We start from the raw sequence: 26,194 nt of genomic DNA, 5'->3' as shown, positions 1-26,194 counted from the left end.
CACTGGGAGTCACCAACTTCCTCCTTGATGGCTCTGCCCCATTCTGTGGCACTGGCCTTGGTGAAAAGTTCCTCCTTGCTCATTACTTCACATGACAATTTGGTGCAGCAGAAATGGCTTCACTTCTGCTCTTGCTTCAAGCCCACGCCCTTCCCCCAAGCCAGCCCATGCTGGCATTGGATGTTCTTGGAAGCCAGAGGAGATGGAGGCTGGGAGGGGGGATCCCTGCTGAGTGGAGGTCTGGAAGCGAGGAAGAGGGAGGAGCTGTGATAGCCCAGGCTGGAGGAGATGGAGGCCTGGGTGGGAATCTCAGCTGAGGGGGAGCTGGATTTCTGGGAGGTCAGAGGGGTGCCATTGGCTGGGCCAGAGAAGATGGAGGCTAGGATGGGGCTGGGTCTCTGGGAGGAGCTGCCTAGAGACAAAGACCTAGACAAGGGTTTCAGCGTTCAGCATTCCCAGGAACTCACACAAGAACTGGCCTTTCCCTCTTTAAGGCAGGGGCTGCAGCAGCTTGCCGGAGCCGACATGGCCTCACAGAGCAGTGAGGGCATCATCAAGCTGTCGAGGGAGGAGCTGGAGGCCCTGAAAGCTGCCTTTGAGGAGGGGAACCTCGCCGGAGTGGCCTCCAGGCTGCAGGAGATGCTGGAGTCGCTGGAGAGCATCCAGCTGGACGTGGGCATCACGGGTGAGACCGGCTCCGGAAAGTCGTCCTTCATCAACGCCCTGCGGGGCCTGGGTGATGAGGATGCAGGTGCCGCCTGCACCGGTGTGGTGGAGACCACCAGGGAGCCGACTCCATACCAGCATCCCCAGTACCCCAACTTGACCATCTGGGACCTGCCAGGGATCGGCACACCCGATTTCCATCCCGACGCCTACCTGGAACAGGTCGGCTTCTCACGCTACGACATCTTCTTCATCATCGCCTCGCAGCGCTTCACCACCAACCACGCTGCTCTGGCCTGCCACATCCAGGCCATGGACAAGAGCTTCTACTTTGTCCACTCCAAGGTGGACGTGGACCTGGATTCCTCCCTCAGGCGCCGGCCATCCAGCTACAGTGAGGTGGGGGTGCTGCAGGAGATCCGGCAGAACTGCTTGGAGGGTCTGCAGGCCCAAGGCATTCGCTCACCCCAGGTCTTCCTCCTCTCAGCCTTTGATTTCAGCAAGTACGACTTCCACCTCCTGGGGGAGACGCTGGAGAGGGAGTTGAGCCACCACAAGCAGCATGCCTTCCTGATGGCCCTGCCCAACATCTCCCTGCACATCCTGGAGAAGAAGAAGGCTGCCATGCTGAAGCAGATGTGGCTGGTCTCCACTGTGGCATGCGGTGTCCACGCCGCGCCCATCCCAGGGCTCCTGATCTCCTGCGATGTGGACGTCCTCGCCAGGACCCTGCAAGGTTACTAAAACAGTTAGTGACTCTTCTCCTTCAAACCATAACGTTGCACTTAAACCGTCCATTTCACCTGAGCGTCTGCAAGCTCTTAATGAGCCTTAATTAACTAACCACGGAGTTAGAAGTGAAATTAAAAGTGACCTGCAAAACAGGGTTTGTGCCAGGTCGGCCTGGACGATGACTCTCTGGAGAAGCTGGCGGCAGAAGTGGGGCAGCCGGTGGGACAGATGAAGGCTGTTATCAGGGCACCACTGTCCAAGGAGATCTCCAGAAACCTGGTGGTGCAGCTGCTGATTCAGGCAGGTGGCAAGGTGCCAAAGCTATCCAAGGAGGTGCTGCGCTCTGTCCCTGTGCTGGACTCCATGGCATCTGGAGCACTGTCTTTTGCTACCACTTACAAGATGCTGAGGAGTTTCATGGATGAGGTGACTGCCAATGTCCAGAGGGTGCTGATCAAAGCCTTCGAGGTGGATGCTGAGAAATGAGCCAGAGAGGAGGAGAGAGAAAGATCAAGACACCTTCTATGGAGGGAAGTGGAGACAGGACCCCGACATCCCCAGGAAATCCCCTGAGCTTCCTACCAAATGTCAGAATTTCATTCCCTAGCTGGATAGAAAATACAGCAATGAATTTCTAAAGATTCTGTTGCAGTTGTTACTTTGCTTTTTAAACCTCAAATATCAGATCTGGTTCTCCTCTCACTGACACTGGTGCAAACTGTAAATCTTGTACTGGAGAGTACCACCCTACTTGTAGTGCCAATCTTTAAAAAAGGGAAGAAGGAGGATCCTGGGAACTACAGGCCAGTCAGCCTCACTTCAGTCCCCGGAAAAATCATGGAGCAGGTCCTCAAAGAATCAATCCTGAAGCACTTACATGAGAGGAAAGTGATCAGGAACAGTCAGCATGGATTCACCAAGGGAAGGTCATGCCTGACTAATCTAATCGCCTTCTATGATGAGATTACTGGTTCTGTGGATGAAGGGAAAGCAGTGGATGTATTGTTTCTTGACTTTAGCAAAGCTTTTGACACGGTCTCCCACAGTATTCTTGTCAGCAAGTTAAAGAAGTATGGGCTGGATGAATGCACTATAAGGTGGGTAGAAAGTTGGCTAGATTGTCGGGCTCAACGGGTAGTGATCAATGGCTCCATGTCTAGTTGGCAGCCGGTGTCAAGTGGAGTGCCCCAGGGGTCGGTCCTGGGGCCAGTTTTGTTCAATATCTTCATAAATGATCTGGAGGATGGTGTGGATTGCACTCTCAGCAAATTTGCGGATGATACTAAACTGGGAGGAGTGGTAGATACGCTGGAGGGCAGGGATAGGATACAGAGGGACCTAGACAAATTGGAGGATTGGGCCAAAAGAAATCTGATGAGGTTCAATAAGGATAAGTGCAGGGTCCTGCACTTAGGACGGAAGAACCCAATGCACAGCTACAGACTAGGGACCGAATGGCTAGGCAGCAGTTCTGCGGAAAAGGACCTAGGGGTGACAGTGGACGAGAAGCTGGATATGAGTCAGCAGTGTGCCCTTGTTGCCAAGAAGGCCAATGGCATTTTGGGATGTATAAGTAGGGGCATAGCGAGCGGATCGAGGGACGTGATCGTCCCCCTCTATTCGACATTGGTGAGGCCTCATCTGGAGTACTGTGTCCAGTTTTGGGCCCCACACTACAAGAAGGATGTGGATAAATTGGAGAGAGTCCAGCGAAGGGTAACAAAAATGATTAGGGGACTGGAACACATGAGTTATGAGGAGAGGCTGAGGGAACTGGGATTGTTTAGTCTGCAGAAGAGAAGAATGAGGCGGGGATTTGATAGCTGCTTTCAACTACCTGAGAGGTGGTTCCAGAGAGGATGGTTCTAGACTATTCTCAGTGGTAGAAGAGGACAGGACAAGGAGTAATGGTCTCAAGTTGCAGTGGGGGAGGTTTAGGTTGGATATTAGGAAAAACTTTTTCACTAGGAGGGTGGTGAAACACTGGAATGCGTTGCCTAGGGAGGTGGTGGAATCTCCTTCCTTAGAAGTTTTTAAGGTCAGGCTTGACAAAGCCCTGGCTGGGATGATTTAATTGGGGATTGGTCCTGCTTTGAGCAGGGGGTTGGATTAGATGACCTCCTGAGGTCCCTTCCAACCCTGATATTCTATGATTCTGTGATTCTAGGATACTTGCACTACTGCCAGGAACAAAAACAAAGTATAGAAGAGGCGCCCAATGGGAATGTCAAGAGATGCTCCTGCACTGGGACTGAAGTGGGGTCCGAGGGCTCTGTGCTTTGGGCTGACCCAGATGGACCAGGCTGTAACTCTCTGTTCTCTGGCTAACCAAGGACTTGCCATGCTATGTTCCAGACAGCTAATAAACCCTGCTGCTTTCACCATGCTGGCTGAGAGTCACTGCACATGCTGAAGATGGGGGTGCAGTGCTCCCTTTGGGTGTTCAAGTCTCTCTCAGGTGTTCAACTCAGGCGGACTCGCGGAACGGAGCTCACAGTGTGACACAGGGATGCTCCGAGGTTCGGTGGCTTCCCCTAGTGAGAGTGTGTCCCTAAAGTGGGTCTGGTGCACTGAAGGAGTCCTTACAGGGACTGTTCCAGAGCTATGACAAAGGGCAGAGACACTGTTTAAATGAAACCTAAATAGCAAAGTTACTGCTTTCACCTGCCTTGTTATTATAGCCGTGGAGGATCTACAGAGCTCCAACTTCCTTCTTGGCTTCATCAGGAGCATTCAACTCCACCACCTGAATCAACACTCAGCCACAGTATGCAAATAATCAGTAATAATGAGGTAATGTCAGGCCTGTCACGTACTAGTGCATCAACCCGGAGTTTCCTGGCTGGACTGGAAGAGGCTGTTTTGAAGGGCAATACATTGGTATTTGTACATTAAGGTATTCTATGATTCTATTCTATGATTCTAAGGTACCTAAAACATGAACTAGATCTGACCCTGTTTAGTGTTTTTGCTGGAAACCCTCTGCCCAGCTTCTGCATACGTGGCTGGAGAGTTCTGGTATTTGTAAGTAGTGTTTGCTTTTATTGGGTGGCTCCACTCTGTATAAATATTAGATTTGCGATTGGTGCAACAGAGAAATAGCTCTGTCTCTCTGGTCAGAAGCTTCTGATGCTGAAATCTGCAGTTAGACCCCTCAGCGACACTGGAACGAGGGACCAGGTGAGTCCTGAGCCTTCCCCTTAGTATGTTCCTCAGTGATGTCACGTAGCAATATAGCAACAGGACAAATAGTAGCTTTAAAAAGCCCAAGACATTGTTGGTTTCTCTACATCTGTAAAATGAGGATAATGCTACTGAGCTGCTCTGTAAAGTGTTCTGAGATCCATTCATGAACAGCACTGGGCATTATTATTACACAGCATCAGCATGGGTCCGTCTGGCTCCCCAGCACACATGAGCCTCAGTGGGCTTATCCTCAGAGCACCCAGTGAAGTAGGGACAGTTCTCACCCATTTTACAGCTGGGGAGCTGAGCCCAGAGAGAGCTCATCACCTGCCCAAGGAGTGAGTGACAGAGAGGGGAATTGAACCCAGCTCTCCTGATCTGAGCCTTAACAAGCCGCCCTCTCGCATTGGGTAGCTGTGTGGCAGGGCCCTTTGGCTGGGCTCGTGACGGTGCGGCCGGGCTGTGGGCATGCAGGTTCCACAGCATGAGTGAAATGTGCGGGCACCAGTTCTGCTGCAAAGCAAAGGGAGAGACTCCTAGAAAAAGGCCTGAGCTGGGACTTGGGTTCTGATCCCCTCGCTTCCCTTCTCTGGACCTGATCCCAGCGCTGACTGGAGCCAGTCTGAGGCATTCCATTGACTTCAATGGGCTTCAGGTCAGGCTCTATCTGCCTCAGTTTTCCCATCTGCAAAATGATATAACGAGACCTGTCCACCCTACAGGGGCGATGCGAGGCTCCGTTAGCAGAGGGAGTGCAGGGTCAGGGCTTGCTCTGTGCACATGATGAGACTTGGATTCCTCCCGGCACCCCAAGAAGCACTCCCCCGGTGCTCCTCTCCCAGCACAGCTCCCCTGAGCTTCCCACCCCACCAGCCCATCACTGAGCCATCGCTGAGCCCTCAGTGCGTTCTGAAGATGAAAACTGCTCCAAGGATGTCACTGCAAGGCCATCCCCACTCTGGCAAAACCCCATTGAACTCAAGGGCTGCAGGGTGTTTTAGTGCCATGGGCAGGTTATGCAGAGAGCCAACATTGCCCACAGCCTTGGGAGCAGGAGATTTGGGGAGGAGCCACCCCCGCCCTCTGTTCTGTGACACTAACTAGCACCAGCCTGGCTATTAACCAGATGATTTTCTGTTTTTCCTGCTGCAAAGTCAATAATGAAGCAACTCGCTCTCCTGCTGCTGCTCATCTCAGTGACCAGGGTGGCCCCTTGCTGTAAGTGGCTGTTTAGTTTTCCTCTTCTGGGAAATAATTCTCCCAAACTCTGACCCTGCCTCTCGGGTGATACGTGCAGGGGACGATCTGGGCGGGGTTGCTACAGGGAAGCCTTTGCTGATACACAATTGAGGCAATAACAACCCTAACTGGCAGGCAGCCTCCGTCCACCCCTAGCTCACAAGGAACCTGCTCCAGTGAATTTCTTCTGTCCATATCCTGGAGCCCAGGTTTGCAGAGGAGGGCACATAAAAGGTATTACTTTTATTACTCTGTGTTACGGTCATGCCTACGTGCCCCAGTCCTGGACCAGGCCCCTGTGGTGCCAGGCGCTGTACAAACCCAGAACAGCCCCTAATGGCTGACAATCTAAGTATAAAACGTTTCACTCTGAAGCCATTCTGGCCCCATACATAATAATAGAGAAAACTCCTAACTAACCCCAAGTCACCCCCTGTGCAGCCAAGAGCGTGGGTGCTGCTGAACTGAAACATGCCATCCGTGACCTGCTGGACAACTGGAAAGACACGTCCTGCTCCCAGAGTGGCCAGAGCTACCAGAGCCTGCCCTGCAGCTGCAAGGAAATTAAAGCCACGTGGGACGAGGCTGGAGGTGAGTGCGGAGGCGACATCCCCAGACCTGCAGAAGCTGCTTTGCCTCTGTTGGGTGCCTTCTCCAGACCCAGTGTAAAGGCCACAGCTGGGTCCAGTCAGTTCAGATGCACCCGCGCAGCTCTGTGCTGGGAGCAGGAGCACCTGTCTGCCTGTGGGCAAAGTGGGGAACCGCATTACCAGGGCTGGCTGTGAGACACTCGGCAAGCTCTGCCAGCCCCATTTGCAGCTGACAGCTCCCTTCTGCTCCAGCCTGTCTGCCTTGCCAGCAAACTTCTCAGGGCTCTCCCAGCCTAAACCTCGCCTAGCCAGTAACTCAGTAAACTCCGGCCCCTGAGCTCTGTGGAGACGTCTCTCCACAGTGCACGGCCCCTAGCACTGCACAGGACAGGAACTATCTTGACTGGAGCTAACAAGCACCTCAGTTCAGTCAAAGCACGGGGTTGGGTTAGATAAACAGTCAAACCAGTTGACTGGAGTAAAGCGAGAGAGGTTTTAAATGAATTCCCGTAGACGGGCTCCAGACAGAAAGGGCTCCCAACAAACAAAAGTAAAACTACACTTTCTAACGGCAAAGACGTAACTTCACAAGGTTTGTTCCAGGTGTTTCCCGACCAAACTTCCTTTCCCAGCAGTGGTTGGCTACTTCTTAGTCAGGATCCTCATGAGTCCCAGGTTCTGCTTTTCCTTGTCTCCTCAGGTGAAGGAAACTTCAATTTATAGCCCAATAAGCCTTTGAAATGGATCCGGCCAGTGTTCCTGTTCCTGCTGGGGCAGGTGCCAGGCTGTCTTTGCCCCGCTGGTGATTTTTACAATGCAAACGAGTGACACGAGACCTCAGCTGTCTGCCAGCGCCCTGCTGCTTAGGCCCCTGCCACGCACAGCAGCTGCCGGCAGAGAAAAGCTTGTCAGGGCTCCTGCTGCCTTATCAGGGTCCAGCTGGTCTCCCCTGGCAGAGAATTTCAGAGGCACAAGTGGCACAGAGGCACCCAACTCCCATTGCCCAGTGTGTGCCTCTGAAAATCTCCCCTCCCCTTCCCCCATGGACCGTGGTGTGAGTCTCAGCTGGAGGAAGGGCGTGCAGGACTCAGACAGGGAGGACAGAGGCTGCTTTTGGAGCTGAGCCCCTCCAGCACCAGGTGACATCCAGGCCAGGGCAGGTGCTCAGCCCCTTTGACAGTCCGGGCGTAGCTAGTGGGAGGCAGACTCTTTGCCTGGCTCAGTTCCACCCATCGTGCAGCCCCCAGATCGAGTCATGGCAGGCTCAGGCCCAAAGGAGGGACATAGCGTGGGGACATGGACAGCAGGAGGGGCAGGGGGCTCTGAGTGAGGCCTGGGTCCTTTCCTTAGTACAAATTGCCCCTGGGCCTGATTCTCAGTTACACTTAGGCCTGGTCTGCGCATGGCATCTGTCCCGGTGTCACTGTGTCAGGCCGGGGGATGGTTTTTCCTGATATATTGATACCAATCCTGGCCCAGTGTGAACACAGTTATACTGGGAGAAAGATGCCTTAGACATGGATAGTCTATTTCCCTTCCCCTAGCCCAGTATAAACCCCCTTTAAGCCAGTATAAATTGTGTCCACACTAAGGAGTTGTAGCACTGTAACTACACCGGGATCATGAAAGTGCTTCAGCTCGTGTGTGGAAAGGCTCAGGCCCCATCACCCTGTCCTTTTGGAGTTCCTTTAATTTGCATTCACTTCCCGCTGCCAAGGGGGCTTTAGCATCCCTGGGAATCGGGCCGCTCTGCTCCCGGGTGCAGGGGCACGTCCTGTTCCAGTGACTATGGGTTTGCGTCCTGCTGCAGCGCACTAGAAGCTCCTCACCTGGGCGTGTTTCCCATTTAATGGCTGGCTCCGAGGGGGCCTTTCCCCGGCCCTGGCTGACCAGCTCGGTGCTCCCCCTTCCCACCCCGCTCCCTGCAGATGGGATTTACACCCTGCGCACCGAGAATGGCGAGACCTACCAGACCTTCTGCGACATGACCACCAAGGGGGGCGGCTGGACCCTGGTGGCCAGCGTGCACGAGAACAACGCCTATGGCAAGTGCACCGCAGGCGATCGCTGGTCCAGCCAGCAGGGGAGCAACAGCAACTACCCAGAGGGAGAGGGCAACTGGGCCAATTACAACACCTTCGGCTCTGCGGTGGGCTCCACCAGTGATGACTATAAGGTGGGATCCCCTTCTCCATGGCCAATAGCTCCCTGCTGGGGAGAGAGGGTGTGTTAGTGGTTGAATGCACATGGGGAGGTGGGGGACACCGGCATGGGGGTTATATGGAGGGATGGCCCAGTGGTCAAGGCACTAGCATAAGGCTTGGTAGCCCTGGGCTCCATTCCCTGCCCTGCCACAGGCCCCCTGTGTGACCTAGGGCAAGTCACCTCGTCTCTGTGCCTCAGTTCTCCCCCGTACAATGGGGGAAGATGCTTCTTTGCCTCACAGGACGGGTGTCACAATAAATATACCACAGCTGGTGATGTGCCCCGGTCATGGGGGGTCTGGATAAGTACCAGGGTTGAGAGGTTTCAACTGGGTCCTCACTTTTCAGAACCCCGGTTATTACGATCTGCAATCCCAGGACCTGTCCGTGTGGCATGTAACCAACAAGACACCCCTGAAAGAATGGAAGAACAGGTCCATCCTGAGGTACCACACTGAGACTGGCTTCCTGTCCTCAGAGGGGGGAAACCTCTTCAAACTCTACCAGGTGATGGTTCTGGGCTGGGGGCTTTGGAGGGGCATGTGCAGGAGGGGCTGGGTGGCTCTGCTGGCCCCAGTGTAGATGGAGGAGCTGGGGTGGGCAAACCCTCAACACTCTATAAGCGCTCCATGCTGGGGGACTAGGGGCTGATAATGGGACAAGGAGCCTTCTCCTCGGCACAGGCCTTTGGAATCTGACTGTGACCTTGGTATGAGATGAGCTGGCTGGTCTCAGACAACTGCTGGTGTTCACGTCTCAAACCCGCCACCCCCTTGGCACTGACGTGCTGACAGACACAGCAGAGAGGCTGAACGGTCCACGGAGACTGACCTCACCTCACACCTTGGAGATGGGGGGCCAGTGAACACAGGTGCTCTGGTGCTAGACCAAGCCCTCGACCCAACTTTGAGCCCTTTGGGGTTCAGGCGTCCTAGCAGGGGTATTTCCTCAGTGCCAGACTGGTGGGCAATGGGGCTTGACAGATGGTGATTCTCACCTATTATCACTTACTGCCCACATTGTGCCAGCCCCTAGCAGACTCCCGAGAGACCAGGGCCCCACTGTGCGAGGGGCTGCACGGACCCAGAACAGAACAACAGTCCCTGCCCCAAACAGGCTGCGATAAATCCACCCCAAATGGCACCTTGACATGCCAGAATTCCCTGCCCACTGCTGGGATCACTGCTGTGCCCCAGGGCTGGTCCGTGTGAGCAGCAGCAGCCGTGACAGAACAAATCACCCAGCGAGCATGTGTCAGTCAAGGCTGCCTTGTTTGTGCTGGAGCTGCCCTGACACAGGGATGGAAACTAACACTGGATGCTCGCTGTGCAGGGATTTCCCTACACCCCCGCTGTGGGGGTGTTTACCCCTCCTGAATTTCCCCAACACGCCTCCTGCCCCCAGTTTTGTGAACTAGTTACATGCAGTGTTACCAATTTAGTGATTGTTTGGAAATGTGAATTGAAATTGAAACATTAATACACATTTTAAAAGCATATACAGCGTATGATAAAATACGTGTATCTGAAAAAGTATAATAGATTTGAAATGTATGAACACAGACTAGCTTCCTTATACAGCTGTTGTTTTTATGGCCATGTCAGTGCATTCATTTTGGTGATGTTGGCCAACCTAATAATTTCAAATTATGATTTGTAAACAAAAGTCTAAATGAGCTCTCCCTGACAGCTACTGATGAGCTGGGCAGAAAGGCTTCCGGACCAGCTTGTATTTACATTCACACTTAACCTACCTAGGTATCCAGCAAATAGAGCTGTGTTGCCCAAGTGATAGATTTTGGCTGGGGTTGGGTTACAAATCACTTGAATGCAGGGGGTAAAGAAATGTTGTTATTCTTATTGTCTGAGTAAAGGGCAGTAGAACTGTACTTAGCCTCTGCCGATTGAGGGCATCAAGAGAGAGGGTGGGAACAGGTGTTTTGCTTGATGGTCTGCCTGAGTCACAAGTACTGTTTGATCTTCCCCTCTCCACTGTTTAAAGACAGAGCTGATTAGGCTCCATAGAGAGTCTTTTGTTCTGTTAAGTGATCACTACAGCTGAAATCACTGAGAATCAGGTCTAAGTGCTTAGACCTGCTGTGGGACAGTGTTTCTGTGGAAGAGACGGCCCAGTCTGCTCTAGCAGAGAGGTTCCCCCACTGAGAGCTCAGCTGAATTACTGAGAGCCGGCTGGAACCTCAAGAGACCAACTCGCAGAGGTCACAGTGGCAGGTGGCAGCAGAAGGTGACGGTGCAGGGCCATTGGCAACAGAGTGATGGAGCCAATGGTGGCACAACGAACAACAGTGGCCATGGCCAGAGCGAACAGTGAGCAGCTGGAGGAACGAGCAAGGTGCCTTCTTGCCCCCCACCTGGGAGGTGAACTCATGTGAAAGCACCTCTGAATTCTGAGTCTCCACTGACCAACTGGTGAGTGTTAATGAGGCTGTTAAGAATGCTGGAGACACAACACAGTTCATGCGAACAAACATGGCTGTGGCATCATACTTTCTATTTAGACAAGAGATACCACACACTGCAAACTGGAGGCCAATGTTAAGTGCATTGTCGCTTGTTCATCCTGAAGTTGAACACTGGTTCCGAACAAGACCAGCAAACGCTCACTATCTTTCTGCAAGAAACTCAACAGACGGGCTAGATGCATGTTGTACAACAGTGAAAGACTCAACAGCTGAAAAAGTGAAGAACTCTCTCACCACATTCAAAAAATTTGCATACATGGCTGATGAATGCACCAGTGCAAATGGTCATAAAGTATTAAGTCATTGTGTACATTATCTTGATGTCAGTCATAGGCCAGTAGATGCATTTTTAGATGTTCAAGTTATAGAAGACAGATTGGGTACATCTGGGACAACCCACATCTTAGAAGAGTTAAATGCTTGTCAATTGGACCCCAAACAGATGGCTACTTGTGCATTTGATGGAGCTGCAAACTTCTCTGGAAGACATGGTGGAGCACAAGCTTTGCTCAGAGAAAGGTGTAACCCTAGTCCCTGCTGTCCACACTGCAGAGGCCATCTACTCCAAGTAGCGCTAATATGAGCTGCAGACCCTTCAAAAGACATTTAAAAAAAACTATACATTTAATGTCTTTATTATATTCTTTTTTCAGCAAGAGTCCAAAAAGACTGAATATCTTGGAAAATATAGAAGATACACTGGGACTGAAGTTCAAATTAGTCTAACCTGGGAAAACCCTCTGGCTTTCTCATGAGCGATCCTTGGCTGTTGTCTTAAAATTACTCCAGCCATTATTACTGGCTTTGGAAAGTATCTACCAAGATTGGGGAAGCGATAGCTCAGTGGTTTGAGCAGTGGCCTGCTAAGCCCAGAGTTGTGAATTCAGTCCTTGAGGGGGCCATTTAGGGATCTGGGAAAAAAATTGGGGATTGATCCTGCTTTGAGCAGGGGGTTGAACTAGATGGACCTCCTGAGGTCCCTTCCAACCCTGATATTCTATGGGATGGATCTAAGTAGTGAGGTTGGTGGATTACTTTTGCTTCTACGTTCAGAGAAGACTATTGCCATTCTCTCTCTTGTAAGTCTACTGTTGAAACCTCTTGGGTCATTTAACAATGCCATCCAGGCATTTGCTACAACAGTAGTAGATCTTTGTCCAGCAATAGAAGCTACATTTGGATCAATCAGAGAGCTATCCATTGAAAAACTACTGGAAGAAGCAAAGACTTCAGTTCAGAAGTTGACTAATGAAGGCATTTATATTGAATCCTTAAGTGAAGAGGACAAGAAGTGTTTGTTAAGACAACTGAAAAAGTACACAGACTTGATTCTTAAATCTACAACAGCAACTTCTAGATTCTACTCAACCTCTTTGGAGCTTTTACAGATCCCTGTCCTATAAAACACGGACAGTTGAGTGGAGTGAGGCACGACCAGCAATGGGGCTGCCATGTGCTCACGACAGAACAGAGAATTTGAACAAAGAGTAGAATATCATACGAGAAATGAATGAAGATTTGACTTCAACTTCTTTTTTATCATCACTAGTGGCTTGACCCGATCTTTATGTTATGTTTCCTGGGCTGAAAGAAGTAGGAATTCATCTCTTGCTACGCCCAGTCACAACAGCTACAGTTGAGCGTTCTCTTTCATCATTGAACAGAATTTTGTGTTTTGAAAGAACTCGCCTTCTGCCTGATCACGTGAATGAAGTAATGAGCATATCAATTGAAGGAATGGAAGTACCAGACACACGAGAAGCCACCAAAGATGAATGCATTGCATTCAAGAAGTTCATTAACTGAGTTGTGCAAAATTATAACAAGAAATCAAGAAGGATGTAGACATAGTGCTTCATAGAAGGCTTGAATAGCCAACTTTAATTTGTGTGATGATTTTAAAATCTAATAAAATGGTCATGAAACAGTTTTTACTATGGTGCCACACAGCCCACCTTCACCCTCATGGTCTCACCCCTCATCAGCCCTGACTCCCCTCCCCACCGTACATTTGAAACGCACACCCCTAATTTCAATTCCTGGGGGAAACACTGTCACTGCGTTTGTGTCTTCCAGAAATACCCAGTGAAATACGGCGCTGGTGTCTGCAAGACCAACAATGGCCCCGTCGTGCCCGTCATCTACGACTATGGCGATGCCCAGAAAACTGCCAACTATTACTCTCCAAACGGCCGAAGTAAGTCTGGCAGTGAGCGTGCGGTTCTGCCTCTCCCGCCGCACAGCCCTGCCCTGGGCTTAAATTCTCACTCCTGGAGGAATTCTGTGCAAAAAATTAAAAATTCCGCACACAATATTTTAAAATTCTGCAAATTTTACTTATCACGCCCGTTTCAATTATTTTGGCAATTTATTTCAAAAAACCTGTCAGCAAGTATGTCTGCAACAATACAGAAACACGAACATTTCCCCCACGAGTAGAGACTCAAAGAAACCCCTATGACAACCCAGATCCTGCTTCTCTACCTCCTGTCCCCCAGAGCCCAACCGGGGGGACAGACAGTCAAACCCCCTTCCTCCCAGAGCATAGCCGCAGGCCCCCCCAGCCAGTATACCCGAACCCCCTACCATTCAGAGCCCAGCTGCAGGGCCCGCCCAGCCCAGGCACCCGCCCCCCCTCCTCCTCAGAGCCCAGGGATCCAAAGGGAGACACAAGCTAATGCTGGGTCCCAGGCAGGGCTTGCACAGAGTTTCCTGGGCGCTGTCTCCTTCCCTTAGCTGCTGGGAACCCTCTAGCTCTCTCCCCCTGCCCTGGCAGTGTCTTTTGTGGGCGAGCTGGGCTAGGCTGGATCCAGCAGCCCCTACTGGTAGCCAGCAGCACTGCAGCCCATTTCTGTGGGGGAAAGGAATTTTTGCTCAAAAAACATTAATTTCTGCAAAATTCTGCATTGCACAGTGCCACAGAATTCCCCGAGGAGTATTTCCCGGAGCCTCCCCCACCACATCTCCCCACCCACAACATGCTATAAAAGCTCCAGGGGGGTTGAAAATAATTACCAGGGCTCTGCCCTGGACAGCTCCCTCTGAATTTAATCCCTGGGCCTGTTGTTCCAGTCTGGAGGATCGTTTTAGAGAAGTGATACTCAGACCTCACAGATTCAGGAGTCAAATTGGTGATCAACATTACCCAAAAGAGCCCAGGGGTGTGAATTCATTGTTTCCTTTATTATACTACTAGTCATATTTCAACAGTATGAAAGGCAAAATATTTATATATTATTCTCACAGCAAAGAAGTTAATAACGTAGTGCCAATTGACAACTTAACTGGTTAATAACACAGTAAAAGCCTCCTGACTGGTTAATGACTCAGACGGGTTAATAATTAAGCTGGCGAGCTGCAGTCGGAGTATCACCGATTTAGAGAAAGGGAAAACAATGAAACAAGAGAGAGCAAATGGAAAATCCCCAGGAGAGAGCATGGTGTGTGTTCCCCACTTTAACTTGCTACATGGCAACTGCACACAAAACAGCTCTTAGGAAGGTAAAGATGCCCTGCAAGTGACAGAGCTGTGACCAGCCCAGCTGAGATTGGTAATTCCCGATCATCTCTGGGTCTGGAGTTCCTGATCCGTAGTCCCCGGGCATTCCCAGTTCACACACAGGGACTTACAGAAGGGGGCTGACTGAGATCGGCGCACTGTTCCTTCTCTCTGCCTCTCCATAGCAAACAATGGTCCTGACCTGCCCTTTTCTGTCACCAGCTGAATTCATCCCCGGCTACATCCAGTTCCGCGTGTTTAACACTGAGAAGGCGGCCATGGCTCTGTGTGCTGGGGTGAAAGTCACCGGCTGTAACACCGAGCATGTGAGTATCTGGCCAGCGTGGGGGTTAGCTGGGGAGCAAGATCAGCCTTGGGGCTGCCGAGGGTCACTGCCAGAGCTGGCCGGCTGCAAAAGAACTGCTTTTAGCTCGGCACTGGCGCAGGGTAGGTCCAGTTTGTGCCCCCTGTGCCAGCAGGGACAGCTGTACCCGTGGAGGCAATCATCCCCCAGGACAGGCCAAGGGGGTGGATGATAAATCTCTCCTCTGGGGAGACTTGCTGGGAGGGAACAGCTCACAGGAGCTCTGATGTCAGAAGCTGCTGTGGGCACTTTGCACCACTGGGAAGTCTTCCCAGGTGTAATTTCTGCCAGCAGGAGGCCTGCAGCCAAAGCATCTGCCATGGGTAGCCAAGAGTGAATCAAACCCACTCACCGTCTGCTCCTGACCTGTTATACCAATAAATTAAAAACCAGCAGGATCTTATTAAAGGGGAAAAGGCAAAATACCACATTTATTGTGAATACAGTAAGAGTCATAGTAAGCAATTAGTTATAGCTATAACATTCCATTCAATCTCATATTTATTCACACATTCATTCATACATACACACAGACACACACACACATAGGTTCTGTAAGGTTGTTATCATAGTTACCAGCCTTAGAGTTGCTCATGCCAAGCCACTGGCCAAGTGGCCTGGACATGAGGAGGGAGCAGGGCCTTGTCAGATGCACATCTGATGCTCCTGGAAGTTGGTTTGCAGAATCAGACCCCAAAGTTCTCACTTTCTAGAGTCCATTTTTATAGGCATTTCTTCCTATGCCAGTCTATGGGAATTGCTTCATCATGCTGTTGCTGAATCAATCAGCAGATGTCACATTCCTGACGGCTCCGTGCTGCCAGATGTTTTCTTGTTCTTTGGTTCTCCCATTCTTGAGGCTGTTGGGTGGATTCCAGTCTGCCCTCCGGGGATCCTCTGGTTATTTCCACTTGACGCCTTCTTCAGCCGATGGACACTGGATTCTTAGGCTGGCACCTCCCTGATCATTCAGTTATTATCCACACCAAGCATCCATCCACATACATCATCTATCTCTATTTTAATCACAATTGTTAACAAAGCGAGATGAATACAATAAAAGGGCGGCGAGTCTCTGGGTGCTGTTTCTGTTGTTACAGAGTATTGCTTTGAGTCTCTCTCTGTGTGAGTGGTTGTTGTTACAAAGAATTGCTTTGAGAACAGACTCTGTCTTAGAATGTACTAACACAATTAGCAGCTTGCAAGTTTCACACATAGAGGGAGAGAAACAGTACCAAAAACCAAGAGACCTCTTAATTAGTAATACCCTGGAATTTAAACAATGGGGAATCAAACTCATTTGTGATTTTAATACAGAACTTCTTTAATATGATCCAACAGACCCACAGAGGTCTATGGGGCTCGGAGGTGTAGCTGGGGTCCTACCAAATTCATGCTCATGAAAAATGTGTCATGGACTGTGAAATCGGATCTCCCCCGTGAAAGCTGATCTTGTGTGGGCTTTTACCCTGTACTATGCAGATTTCCCGGGGGAGACCAGCATTGCTCAAATTGGGGGTCCAGACCCAAAAAGGGAATTGCAGAGGGTCACAAGGTTATTTAAGGGGGGTCCCAGTCTTGTGCTGTATCTACTCGGCCATGCTGCCTCCCCAGCTCAAGACTTGATTTCTGTTCTAGGGTGTGATACACACCAATGCAGCCCCTTCCCCAGCAGCCCCTTCTCTGGTGCCTTCACAGATCCACAGATACAAGGCCACAAGGGTCAGTATGATGGATCTCCTAGTCTGACTTTCTGCATAGCACATGCCAGAGAACCTCCCGCAGGGATTCTTTCATCAGGCTTTCTGGCCCTTGCCAACCTTCCCAGTGCAGGTCTCCCCCAAACTCCAATGGTAAGGGATAAATTGTGAGCAACTTGGGGAATGGGCCATGTTTTTGTTCTGTGTTTGTACAGCACCTAGCACCAGAGAGCCTACCCAGGACTAGGACTCCGAAGCAGTACTGCAATGCAAATAATAAATAACAACAACAAAACCCAATGGTCTAAACTGGCCCTGCCCCTTGTGCAAATGTTCACACCAGTACAAAGGGAGTGGCAAACGCTGGCATCTGGGAGCACTTTGAACCCACTTTGCACAAGGGTAAATGACTGCACAAGAGTCAGGGCAATGGAGGCTCTGGTCCCAAGAGTTAGGAAGGGATTTAAACCCTCATGCTTCAAGGCATTAGCTGACCTCTGACTGCAGGGAGTCAGGAGGTAACTTTCTCTGTGGGCAGATTATTTGCCAACTGGCTATAGCAGGGTTCCTTGTACCTTCCTCTGAAGCAGCTGGCACTGGCCTGGAGACAGGAGAGCAGCTGGATGGGCCCCTGCTCTGCTCCTGCCTGGCAACTCCTGTTCTTTCCCCAGCACTGCATAGGTGGAGGAGGGTTCTTCCCAGAAGGGAACCCGATTCAGTGCGGCGATTTCCCTGCCTTTGACTGGAACGGCTACGGAACCCATCAGCACTGGAGCGTATCCAAGGAGATGATTGAATCCGCAGTGCTGCTGTTCTACCGCTGAGTCTGGAAAGGCTGGCGTGACCCAGTGAAGGATGCTATTTGGCTCCAGCCAAAGCTGCTCCCTGGGAGGAGAATTATGGCCTCAGCTGTAGACATCTGTGATGCAAATAAAGAATGTGAAGTGGGCTGGGGTCTCAGCGTGATTTACTCCCCTTGAGACACAGAGGGGGCTGAGAGGTTCTGAGCTGTCACTCTTCTTGGGGCTGGATTCTGCCATCCCCTGCCTTCAGAGCGGGGCCTGAGGCTGCAATTCACAATGATCAGCTCAGCAGAGGTGGGGTCAGTTCAGCATCTGCGGCCCTGTTCTCTGCCGGGCCATGGCTGGGTTAGGCAGTGACCAGCCAGCTTTCAGAAAGCAAAGTCCCGTTTATTCACAACAAAAGCATTTCCGAGCAAACATCTCTGAACCCAGTAAACGACATATCCGAGGTCTAGCTCAGCTGGTGGTCACCACTGCCCCCAGGGTGACCATGTCAGGTTTTTAAGTACTTCAGATCCTGCCACAGGTCCTGTCTGGTCACCAATTCAAGTCAGTTCTTGGACCCTCCTTTGATCAGGTTGATCTTTTATACAGTATAATTACTTTTTTTTTCTTATGCCTCTTGAACCAGGTCAGACCAGTCAATGATATTCCCCAGGTGGGCCAAACTTCACAAGCCTTGTTACTGGCATTGTTTCTGTGTTGGAGATTTGTATTAATTACCCACCTGATGTCTTTGTTTCCTTGGGAAAAAACTTTTATTTCATCCATGGAGCCAGGAATACAATCACTAGCCAGCCCCTACATGTACCGATCACACGGATAAAGTTGATACAAAAGTCTTTGAATAGTCCCTGTCTTTGTAGTTCTGCATCTGTCACAGACGTACTTTCTCAAGGTCATCCAGCAATCCACTGACAGAGCCAGGAATAGACCGAAAGTCTCCCAGTCCAATGCTCCATCCACTAGGCTATGCTCCCTCCCCTTGCTATTGGTGGGGCTGGTTGCGCACCCAATTATTATTGCCTCACACTGCCCACGACAAGACCCTGTTCTCAGCTCCATCTAACTTTGCCAGACTTCAACCCTTTGGGCTGGAGTTTTCCATGCCAGCTGTCTGCCTCATGGCAGATTTTTTTTTTTTTATCATTACTATTTTCAGCCAAATGGTTCAGCGGTTTGTGAGACCAAGAACATAGTTTTCCCCACGTGATGCCATTCTAACAACATTTTAGCTGAACTGCTCTAGCCCGCCATGGAGTGGAGCTGGGATGGTCTTTGGGTCAGGGATGTGCCTTTTGCCAGCCTGGTGAAAATCAGCCCAAAGTCGGCCAGAGTATAAGCCTTTGGGAAAACTGCACTTCACAGGTGCTCAGTAGAAGCTTCTTTGATTGTGACCACTAAATTCCCTGAAGATTCCCCTGAGGCAATCAGAGTCCAGACACTCCAAGAAGAGAAAAGAAGGTTTAAACTCCCAAAATAAGTAGTTAAATTCCTCTGATTGTATACACTGTTACTAGACTATAAAAACATACCAAGGAAGATGTGACCCGGGGTGCCTAGGGTAGCCCTCACTGAAAATGCCAAGGTCAGGGCAGGCTGCAAAAAGGAGAGCTGATTCTCCCAAAACTGGTGGGTAACACTGTAGTTATATTCACCAACCATCACAAACTGTGCTCCTGATCCCCGCCACTGGTTATCAAGAAGCTGAAAAAGAAATCACGCAGGCCCCCTTTATTGCATTCCACTTGTCTGGCTTCCTATCAGCACATGGGTCCAGCACAGTGAGAAGTTATTTCAAACCTCTGCTCACTATAGAAAATGTTCTTCTGACCTACAGGGCCAGTCACATTACCAGGTCAATGTTAGTTTGGATCTTACCCAAAATACCACACTGCCAGCCAATCCTTTAGTACCTAGAACTAAAGGTTTATTATAAAGAAAAAAGAAAGAACAGGAAGAGTGTTGTTCAATAGTAAAGCAGTCACATACATACAGAGACTTCAAAGTCCATATATCAGGTTCTTAGCAGTATTGGTGAGTTTGATGGCTTGAATCCTTGACACCTCTGGAATCATCCAAAACTAGGATGGGTCATTCAGTCCTTTGTTAGGAGCTTCATTTTGCAGAGAAGTGAGTCCAGAGGTGAGAAGCAGGATTGAAGACAAAATGGAGATGATGCAGTTGCCTTTTTATATCCGTTGCCACGCAGCTTGTACTTCCTTTGTCCCAAACAACAACTCATAGCACATGACATGGAAAAACCTTGGAGTCCCCTGTGCATAGGCATGCCCCTACAAGTCCTGCTGACTCTAAGGTGTAGGCCCTGCTTCTTTCAATGGGTTCTTTGTACAGCTGATGACCCTTGACAGGCCATTGAACAGGCTAGGCAGTGATGATGCTAATCTGTCTGGGGGTGTCACCCAGAAACACAGCACAAGTTTTGAAATACAGATATACCCAGTATATCTATAACTCACAATGCAAAGGTGATACAAACATATAAACAAGCCTATCATACTTGGCAAATCGCACATTTCCACTGACATCTTACACAGCATATCTGGCATGATTCATTGCAATTTAATAATATTGGTATTAATAATAATATAAAGTGTCTCACATATTCCATACAGCATCACATAAGGTCTTTTATGAAAGCATGTAATGTTCTAAATTCAATAATTATCATGAGATATGTACATAGACTGTGATTCTGAATCAATGTATTTGTGTCCAGAGAAAATTGTTCATAATCTGTGCGATGAATTCAACTACACCTCACAGCAGGTGGGTGAGCAGTCAAACAGGAGGTGTTGATCATCATAGTAGTGGAAATCTGGCTACAGGTTTTGCATCTGTTGTTTGGGCAGGGGCTGGTGCTGCTTTGAGTTGGGGGGTCCTGGTCTGTGGAGAGTTTGCTTCTGATGATGAGCTTGGCAAAGTTGGGAATTGTTTAAAGGCAGAAGAAGGGGTTGGGAATGATTTCTTTCAGGATGTGCTCCCCATCAAGGACAGGTTGTAACTGTTTGATGATACGCCATATACGTTTCAGTGTAGCGTGCTAGGTGACAACCCGGGGTGTGTAGTCATTGGGGCAGTTTTCTGTATTGAAGCAGGTTCTCTCAGGGTAGCTGGATGGTCCATTCCATGATGAGATTGACTTTGCTGGTGGAGTGTCCTTGTTTGGTGAAGGTGGTTTTAAGTGTGTTAAGGTGTCTATGCCGGACGTTCTCTCAGAGCATGTCCTGTGGTGTCTGAGGGCCTGGCTGTAGAAGGCTGGATGGCTTTCTCTGCCTTTGAATCGAGAACTGCCCCCATGAACTGCACTGACTAAGAGGGAACGAGATTTGACTTGTTGAGGTGGAGCCTGAGGCCCGCCAACAAAGGAATCATTTCAAGACTCCCCACAGCTGCCAGCGCAAACATACAGCATGTGCCCAGCTGTATGAGTTGAGCCAACAACCACTTGGATAGTTCCACAGCCCTCATGGTGGCCAGAAAATGCTGTGCTCTTTCAGAAGATCATCCACACAATGAGGTCATGATCAATCTCAATGATTCCGCTGTCACCATGGTGAGGGATCTCTTTAGTACCAGAGAGCTCAGCAGAGAGCAGAGCTGAAGACATGAGCCCTGGAAAACAAACCCCAGAAAGAAGAAGGCCCAGCAGGGATCAGATTCCAGGAAGCAGAAAACCAAGGGAGAGTCCAAGAAGGGGAGAGTGCAGCGGAGCCAGAGACAGAAGGGCAAAAAGACCAGAGGAGCTGGAGTCTGGGAAGCAGCACAGAATGAATCCTAGCTTGGTCCTTTTCCCATCAAGGACAACCAGATTCACCCTCATGGCTAAGACAGGGGTAGGGCATGGAGACGCTAGCACTGCCATGGAAACAAACACAGCGTGATGTCTCAGCATGCTGGCACTGTGGTGACTGAGTGGTCACGATGCCTGATTACAATCCTGAAAGTTGTGGGTTTGGCACTTGCTCAGTCTCACAATGAAAGGCCACCGCTAGCTCACCCAGCTGCAAAAAGGGCACCAATCCATCGGGTTGGGCACCCAAAGGCAGCTGGACTTGATCCTGGCACGTCCCTCTCCTGTGTACCATTGGCTATGAAACAGAGATGTCACAACTGCACCCACCTGCTAAGCTATTGGCTTGGGGGAACTTTAATCCTGGGACTGTAACTTCCAGTGCAATACTGACATAAACTCATGGGAAACCCAAGCCCACGACTGACCAAAATGGAAATGGACACTGGGGCAAGGACCCCAGTATTTCCAGATCCAACAAAGACAAAAGGCAATGGAGAAAATGAAAAGGAGGAAGGAACGTGTCACAGCCTGACTCAACAATCCAGATCCACACCTTCCACTGGGAAATGTCTGACCCAATAGTGCAAGAGCTGGGGATCCCAGATCAGTCTCATTAGCCACCTGCGGATCCTCCAGCAACAACTGACTATCATTTTATGGAAGACAATCATCCTCCAATGTCAAGGGATCTCTGATGGTGACAAATTTGCCTTTCTCACATGGCTCTGCTGGTGACTCAGCCAGCCTTGCCAGGCCCTGTTATCACCAAACATGACAGCAGGTGGCGCCACACATCCAACTGAGTTACCTGAGTGCTTTACCTAAGCCACTCTTAGATCAATAATGGAGCACCAGCCAATTTCCAGTTCCCCAGCCTTGCACCCCTGCTGGAGTATACAGCCAGTATTATACTGTCTTGCACTGCACAGGGATCTGTACAACGCAAGCTCATTAATATAGTTCGCTTCCCCCTCAATGTGGGAAAGATATGCACTAAGCCTTTGCTAGCTGACCTGAGATTTTCCCAAACACTTCACTCAAAATCCCACTGATTCAGATAAAACATAAAACAAGTTCATTAACTACAGAAAGATTTTAAGTGATTAGAAGTGATAACAAACAGATCAAAGCAGATTATCTAGTAATTACCCAGATTACCAGTCCTTTTCATACAAAAATGATGGCAGCCTCTGCGTCTATGTCGATTGCTGAGCCCTAAATCACATAACAGCCCAGAACTGTTACCCACTACCCCTAAACACTGAGTTATTAGACTGCGTGGGGGTCACACACATATTCATTGAACTGAATCTCTGGGGAGTTTACAGTTGTCATAAATGTAAAGGGAAGGGTAACCACCTTTCTGTATACAGTGCTATAAAATCCCTCCTGGCCAGAGGCAAAGTCCTTTTACCCGTAAAGGATTAAGAAGCTCAGGTAACCTGGCTGGCACCTGACCCAAATTGACCAATGAGGGGACAAGATACTTTCAAATCTGGAGAGGGGGAAAAGGCTTTTGTCTGTCTGTGTGATACCTTTGCCGGAAACAGATCAAGGATGCAAGCCCTCCAACTCCTGTAAAGTTAGTAAATAATCTAGCTAGAAAATGCATTAGGTTTTCTTTGTTTTGGCTTATGAAATTCGCTGTGCTGGAGGAAATGTGTATTTCTGGTTTTGTGTCTTTTTGTAACTTAAAGTTTTGCCTAGAGGGATTCTCTATGTTTTGAATCTGACCGCCTGTAAGATTATCTTCCATTCTGATCTTACAGAGTTGTTCTCTTATCTTTTTTTTGTTCTTTTAATAAAGTTCTGTTTTTTAAGAATCTGCTTGGGTTTTTTGGGTCTTAAAAATTCAAGGCTGGTTTGTGCTCATCTTGTTTATTCTCAAGCCTCCCCAGGAAAGGGGGTGTAAGGGCTTGGGGGGGATATTTTGGGGAAATAGGAACTCCAAGTGGTCCTTTCCCTGTTCTTTGTTTAAATCACTTGGTGGTGGCAGCATACTGTTCAAGGACAAAGGAAAATTCGTGACTTGGGAAAGTTTTAACCTAAGCTGGTAAAAATAAGCTTATGGTGTCTTTCATGCGGGTCCCCACATCTGTACCCTAGAGTTCAGAGTGGGGAAGGAACCCTGACAACAGTCTTGTCCATATCCAAGAGGGGGATGAATGGAAAACTGCCTTTCAGACCTGCTATGGCCACTTTGAATATTTAGTCATGCCACTTTGACTGACTAATGCCTCAGCAATGTTCCAGCACTACATTACCAATGTGTAGGGCTGTGATTTTGTCATGGAGGTCATGGAATCTGTGACTCCCAGAGACCTCCGTGACTTGAGCCCCCAGTACCTGGGAGCTGTAGGCTCCCTTGCCACCCATGGTGGCTGGGAACTGTGGGGGCCCCAAGCTCCCAGCCACAGAGGGCAGCAGGGGTGCCCCAGAGCTCCCAACCAGGATGAGGGACAGGGGTGCCCCACAGCTCCCAAATGGCAGGGAGACCCTGAGCTCATGGCCACCATGGGCAGCAGGGCCCCCAGGAGCTCCCAGCCACTGCAGGCGGTGGGAGACTCTGGAGCTCTTGGGCTGCCACAGTCAGCGGTGGTGGTGCCCTGGAGCTCTGAGCCACCACAGGTGGCAGGGGTGTCCTGAGCTGGGAGCCACAGGCAGTGGGGGAATCTTGCAGCTCTGAGCCAGGCCCCCCTGGTGATGTGGGGAGCCAGTAGCTTCCCATTTTGCCATGCATATTTTTAGTAAAAGTCACGAATAGGTCACGGGCTTCCGTGAATTTTTATTTATTGCCCATGACCTGTCCGTGACATTTACTAAAAATATGCATGACAAAATCTTAGCCTTAATGATGCGCTATAAGACCTACTGGGTCAGTTAGACGATATATTGATCTTCTCAGATGATCTGGTCAACACACCAATCACAGCCTTACAGTTCTGGAGAGACTATGATACCCAGTCTCTATGCTAAACTTGAGAAGTTCACATCCAGTCAGACCTCAGCTGAGTTCCTGGGTATCATCCTGTCCCTGGAAGGAATCAAGATGGATCCATGCAAGGTCCAGGCTGTCTGTGACTGGGCAGCCCCCTGCAATGTGTGTGACCCTACAATGTTTTTTAGGCTTCACAAACTTTTACCGGAGGTTCATCTTGAATTTTTCAAAATAAGCTGAACCCCTCTCTGCTCTGTTCTGGAAGAACGGCCAGTTCCACTGGTTGCCCAAGGCCCAGCACACATTCAAGCAGCTAAAGTTTGCTTTCACTACTTCTCCAGTATTGGTCCACCCAGACATGATGCAAGTTTTTATTGTGGAAGCCAATGCCCCCAGCACAGCTATTTTGGGCAGTCCTCTTCCAGAAGCATGGACGCAAGCAATGCAGCCCATCGCCTACTATTCACCCCTGCTGAGTAAAACTATGAGATCTTGGACAAAGAGCTATTTGCAATTAAGTCTGCCTTTGAAGAGAGGCAACAGTACTTGGAAGGGGACCATCATCTAGTCCAAGTGTTTACTGATCACAACAAACTAGAGTGTCTGCAAGGCCAAGGCCCTAAACCAACAACAGCTCCAGTGGGCCCTGTTCTTCTCCCCATTCAACTTTATCTTGACCTATCACCCTAGACCTAAAAATGCCAAGCCTGATGTCTCGTCCCAGAGATATGGCTCCAACCCACAAGGCCCCAGACCAGAACTAGCCCACATTCTCAAGTTCCATAATTTCCTCATTGCGACTCACTGCCAGGATCTGCTCACTCTCATCCACTCTGCCTATGCCTCTTGAACTCCATCCAACAAGATGGCCATTATCGACTGAGAACCACACGGCAACCAGGAGCGGATCACATTCATAAGGGACTACATCAGTGAGACCTGTGAGAATGGCGACTCTTCAACTCTGCCATGACTCTGCCCTGGCAGGACACTTAAGGCAATACAAAACCCAATGATTAATGTCCCGGTTCTTCTGGTAGTCCCATCTGTGCCCCACAACAGAGACTTTGTCTCTTCCTGCAAGTTTGTGCCCACATGAAGATCCCATGCCAAAACACCTCTGGTCTCCCCCAACCTCTGGACACCCCATCTCAGTCATGGGAGGCCATTTCCTTGGATTTTGTGGTGGAACTGCCAGAATCCAGTGATTTGATGACTATCCTTACAGTGGTGGATTGCTTTTCCAAAAAGACGTACTTCATTCCCTGCCTGGGTTTACCCTCTGCAGAGGAAATGGCCCAGCTCCAGATAAACAATGTAATCTGTCTTCATGGCTTCCCAGATCATGTCACCTCTGACTGGGGTCCCCAGTTTACTGCCCACTTCTGGCATGAGCCCCCTATATATATTAGGAGTCTATGTGCACCTGTCCTCTGCCTACCATCCTCAGTCAAATGGCCAAATGGAAAGAATCAACCAGATCCTAGAGCAATATTTAGGATGTTACACCAACCATCACTAGGGTGACTGGTCTTCACTGTTACCATACCCCAAATTCTCATATAATAATGCAGACCAGGCATCCACAGGCCATAGCCCCTTCTTTGTCAACTATGGGTACCCCCACTCATTTCACCCATAACTACTCACATCCTCCTCCAATCCATCAGCCTTGGACCTAGTGTACCACATCCAAGAGGAAGTGAAGGAACACCTGGAGAAGGAAAGGAGGACTACAAAAAGCACAGAGACAAGAATATAAAACAAGGCCGCAACTACTCTGTAGGACAATAAAATGGCTTTCTTCTGAACACCTCTGCATGGACAGACCCACTCAGAAACTAGACTGCTGGTTTCTTCGCTCATAGTTGGTTAGTTGAGAAATCAACCTGATCACCTTCGGGCTCCGGCTCCTTCAATCCCTCAGAGTCCACCTTGTATGCCACACTTCATTTCTAAAATCCTACACTGAGA

At 49.7% G+C, this 26,194-nt stretch overlaps 2 protein-coding genes across 2 annotated transcripts; both read left to right on the top strand.

Annotated features, from left to right (window-relative positions):
• Positions 1 to 525: 525 nt before the first annotated feature.
• Positions 526 to 1,884, top strand: LOC311512161 (interferon-inducible GTPase 5-like; the record flags this gene model as incomplete). Its single annotated transcript, XM_084613219.1, is given in 3 exon segments — positions 526 to 1,407; positions 1,410 to 1,418; positions 1,564 to 1,884. Coding segments are annotated over 3 exon segments (1,212 nt in total).
• Positions 1,885 to 4,468: 2,584 nt separating this feature from the next.
• LOC311512588 (intelectin-like protein) lies at positions 4,469 to 17,611 on the top strand. The gene is made up of 8 exons (XM_084613870.1): positions 4,469 to 4,578; positions 5,739 to 5,802; positions 6,265 to 6,414; positions 8,342 to 8,589; positions 8,966 to 9,124; positions 13,176 to 13,296; positions 14,821 to 14,924; positions 17,334 to 17,611. The coding sequence occupies exons 1-8, from the start codon at positions 4,528 to 4,530 to the stop codon at positions 17,484 to 17,486; spliced, it is 1,050 nt and encodes a 349-aa protein (XP_084469996.1). The 5' UTR covers positions 4,469 to 4,527; the 3' UTR covers positions 17,487 to 17,611.
• Positions 17,612 to 26,194: the final 8,583 nt, after the last annotated feature.

The sequence above is a fragment of the Lepidochelys olivacea genome, assembly GCF_965140295.1.
Source record: "Lepidochelys olivacea isolate rLepOli2 genome assembly, chromosome: 24".
Lineage (NCBI taxonomy): Eukaryota > Metazoa > Chordata > Testudines > Cheloniidae > Lepidochelys > Lepidochelys olivacea.
Note: the sequence above shows the minus strand (reverse complement) of the source record. Positions and strands in the feature narration are given on the sequence as shown.

Excerpts from the sequence above, each read along its gene's own strand:
- LOC311512588 (XM_084613870.1), top strand. The coding sequence starts at position 4,528 with ATGCTGAAATCTGCAGTTAGACCCCTCAGCGACACTGGAACGAGGGAC. Across the intron at positions 5,803-6,264 it reads GACCAGGGTGGCCCCTTGCT|CCAAGAGCGTGGGTGCTGCT; the intron begins GTAAGTGGCTGT and ends CCCCCTGTGCAG. Across the intron at positions 9,125-13,175 it reads ACCTCTTCAAACTCTACCAG|AAATACCCAGTGAAATACGG; the intron begins GTGATGGTTCTG and ends TGTGTCTTCCAG.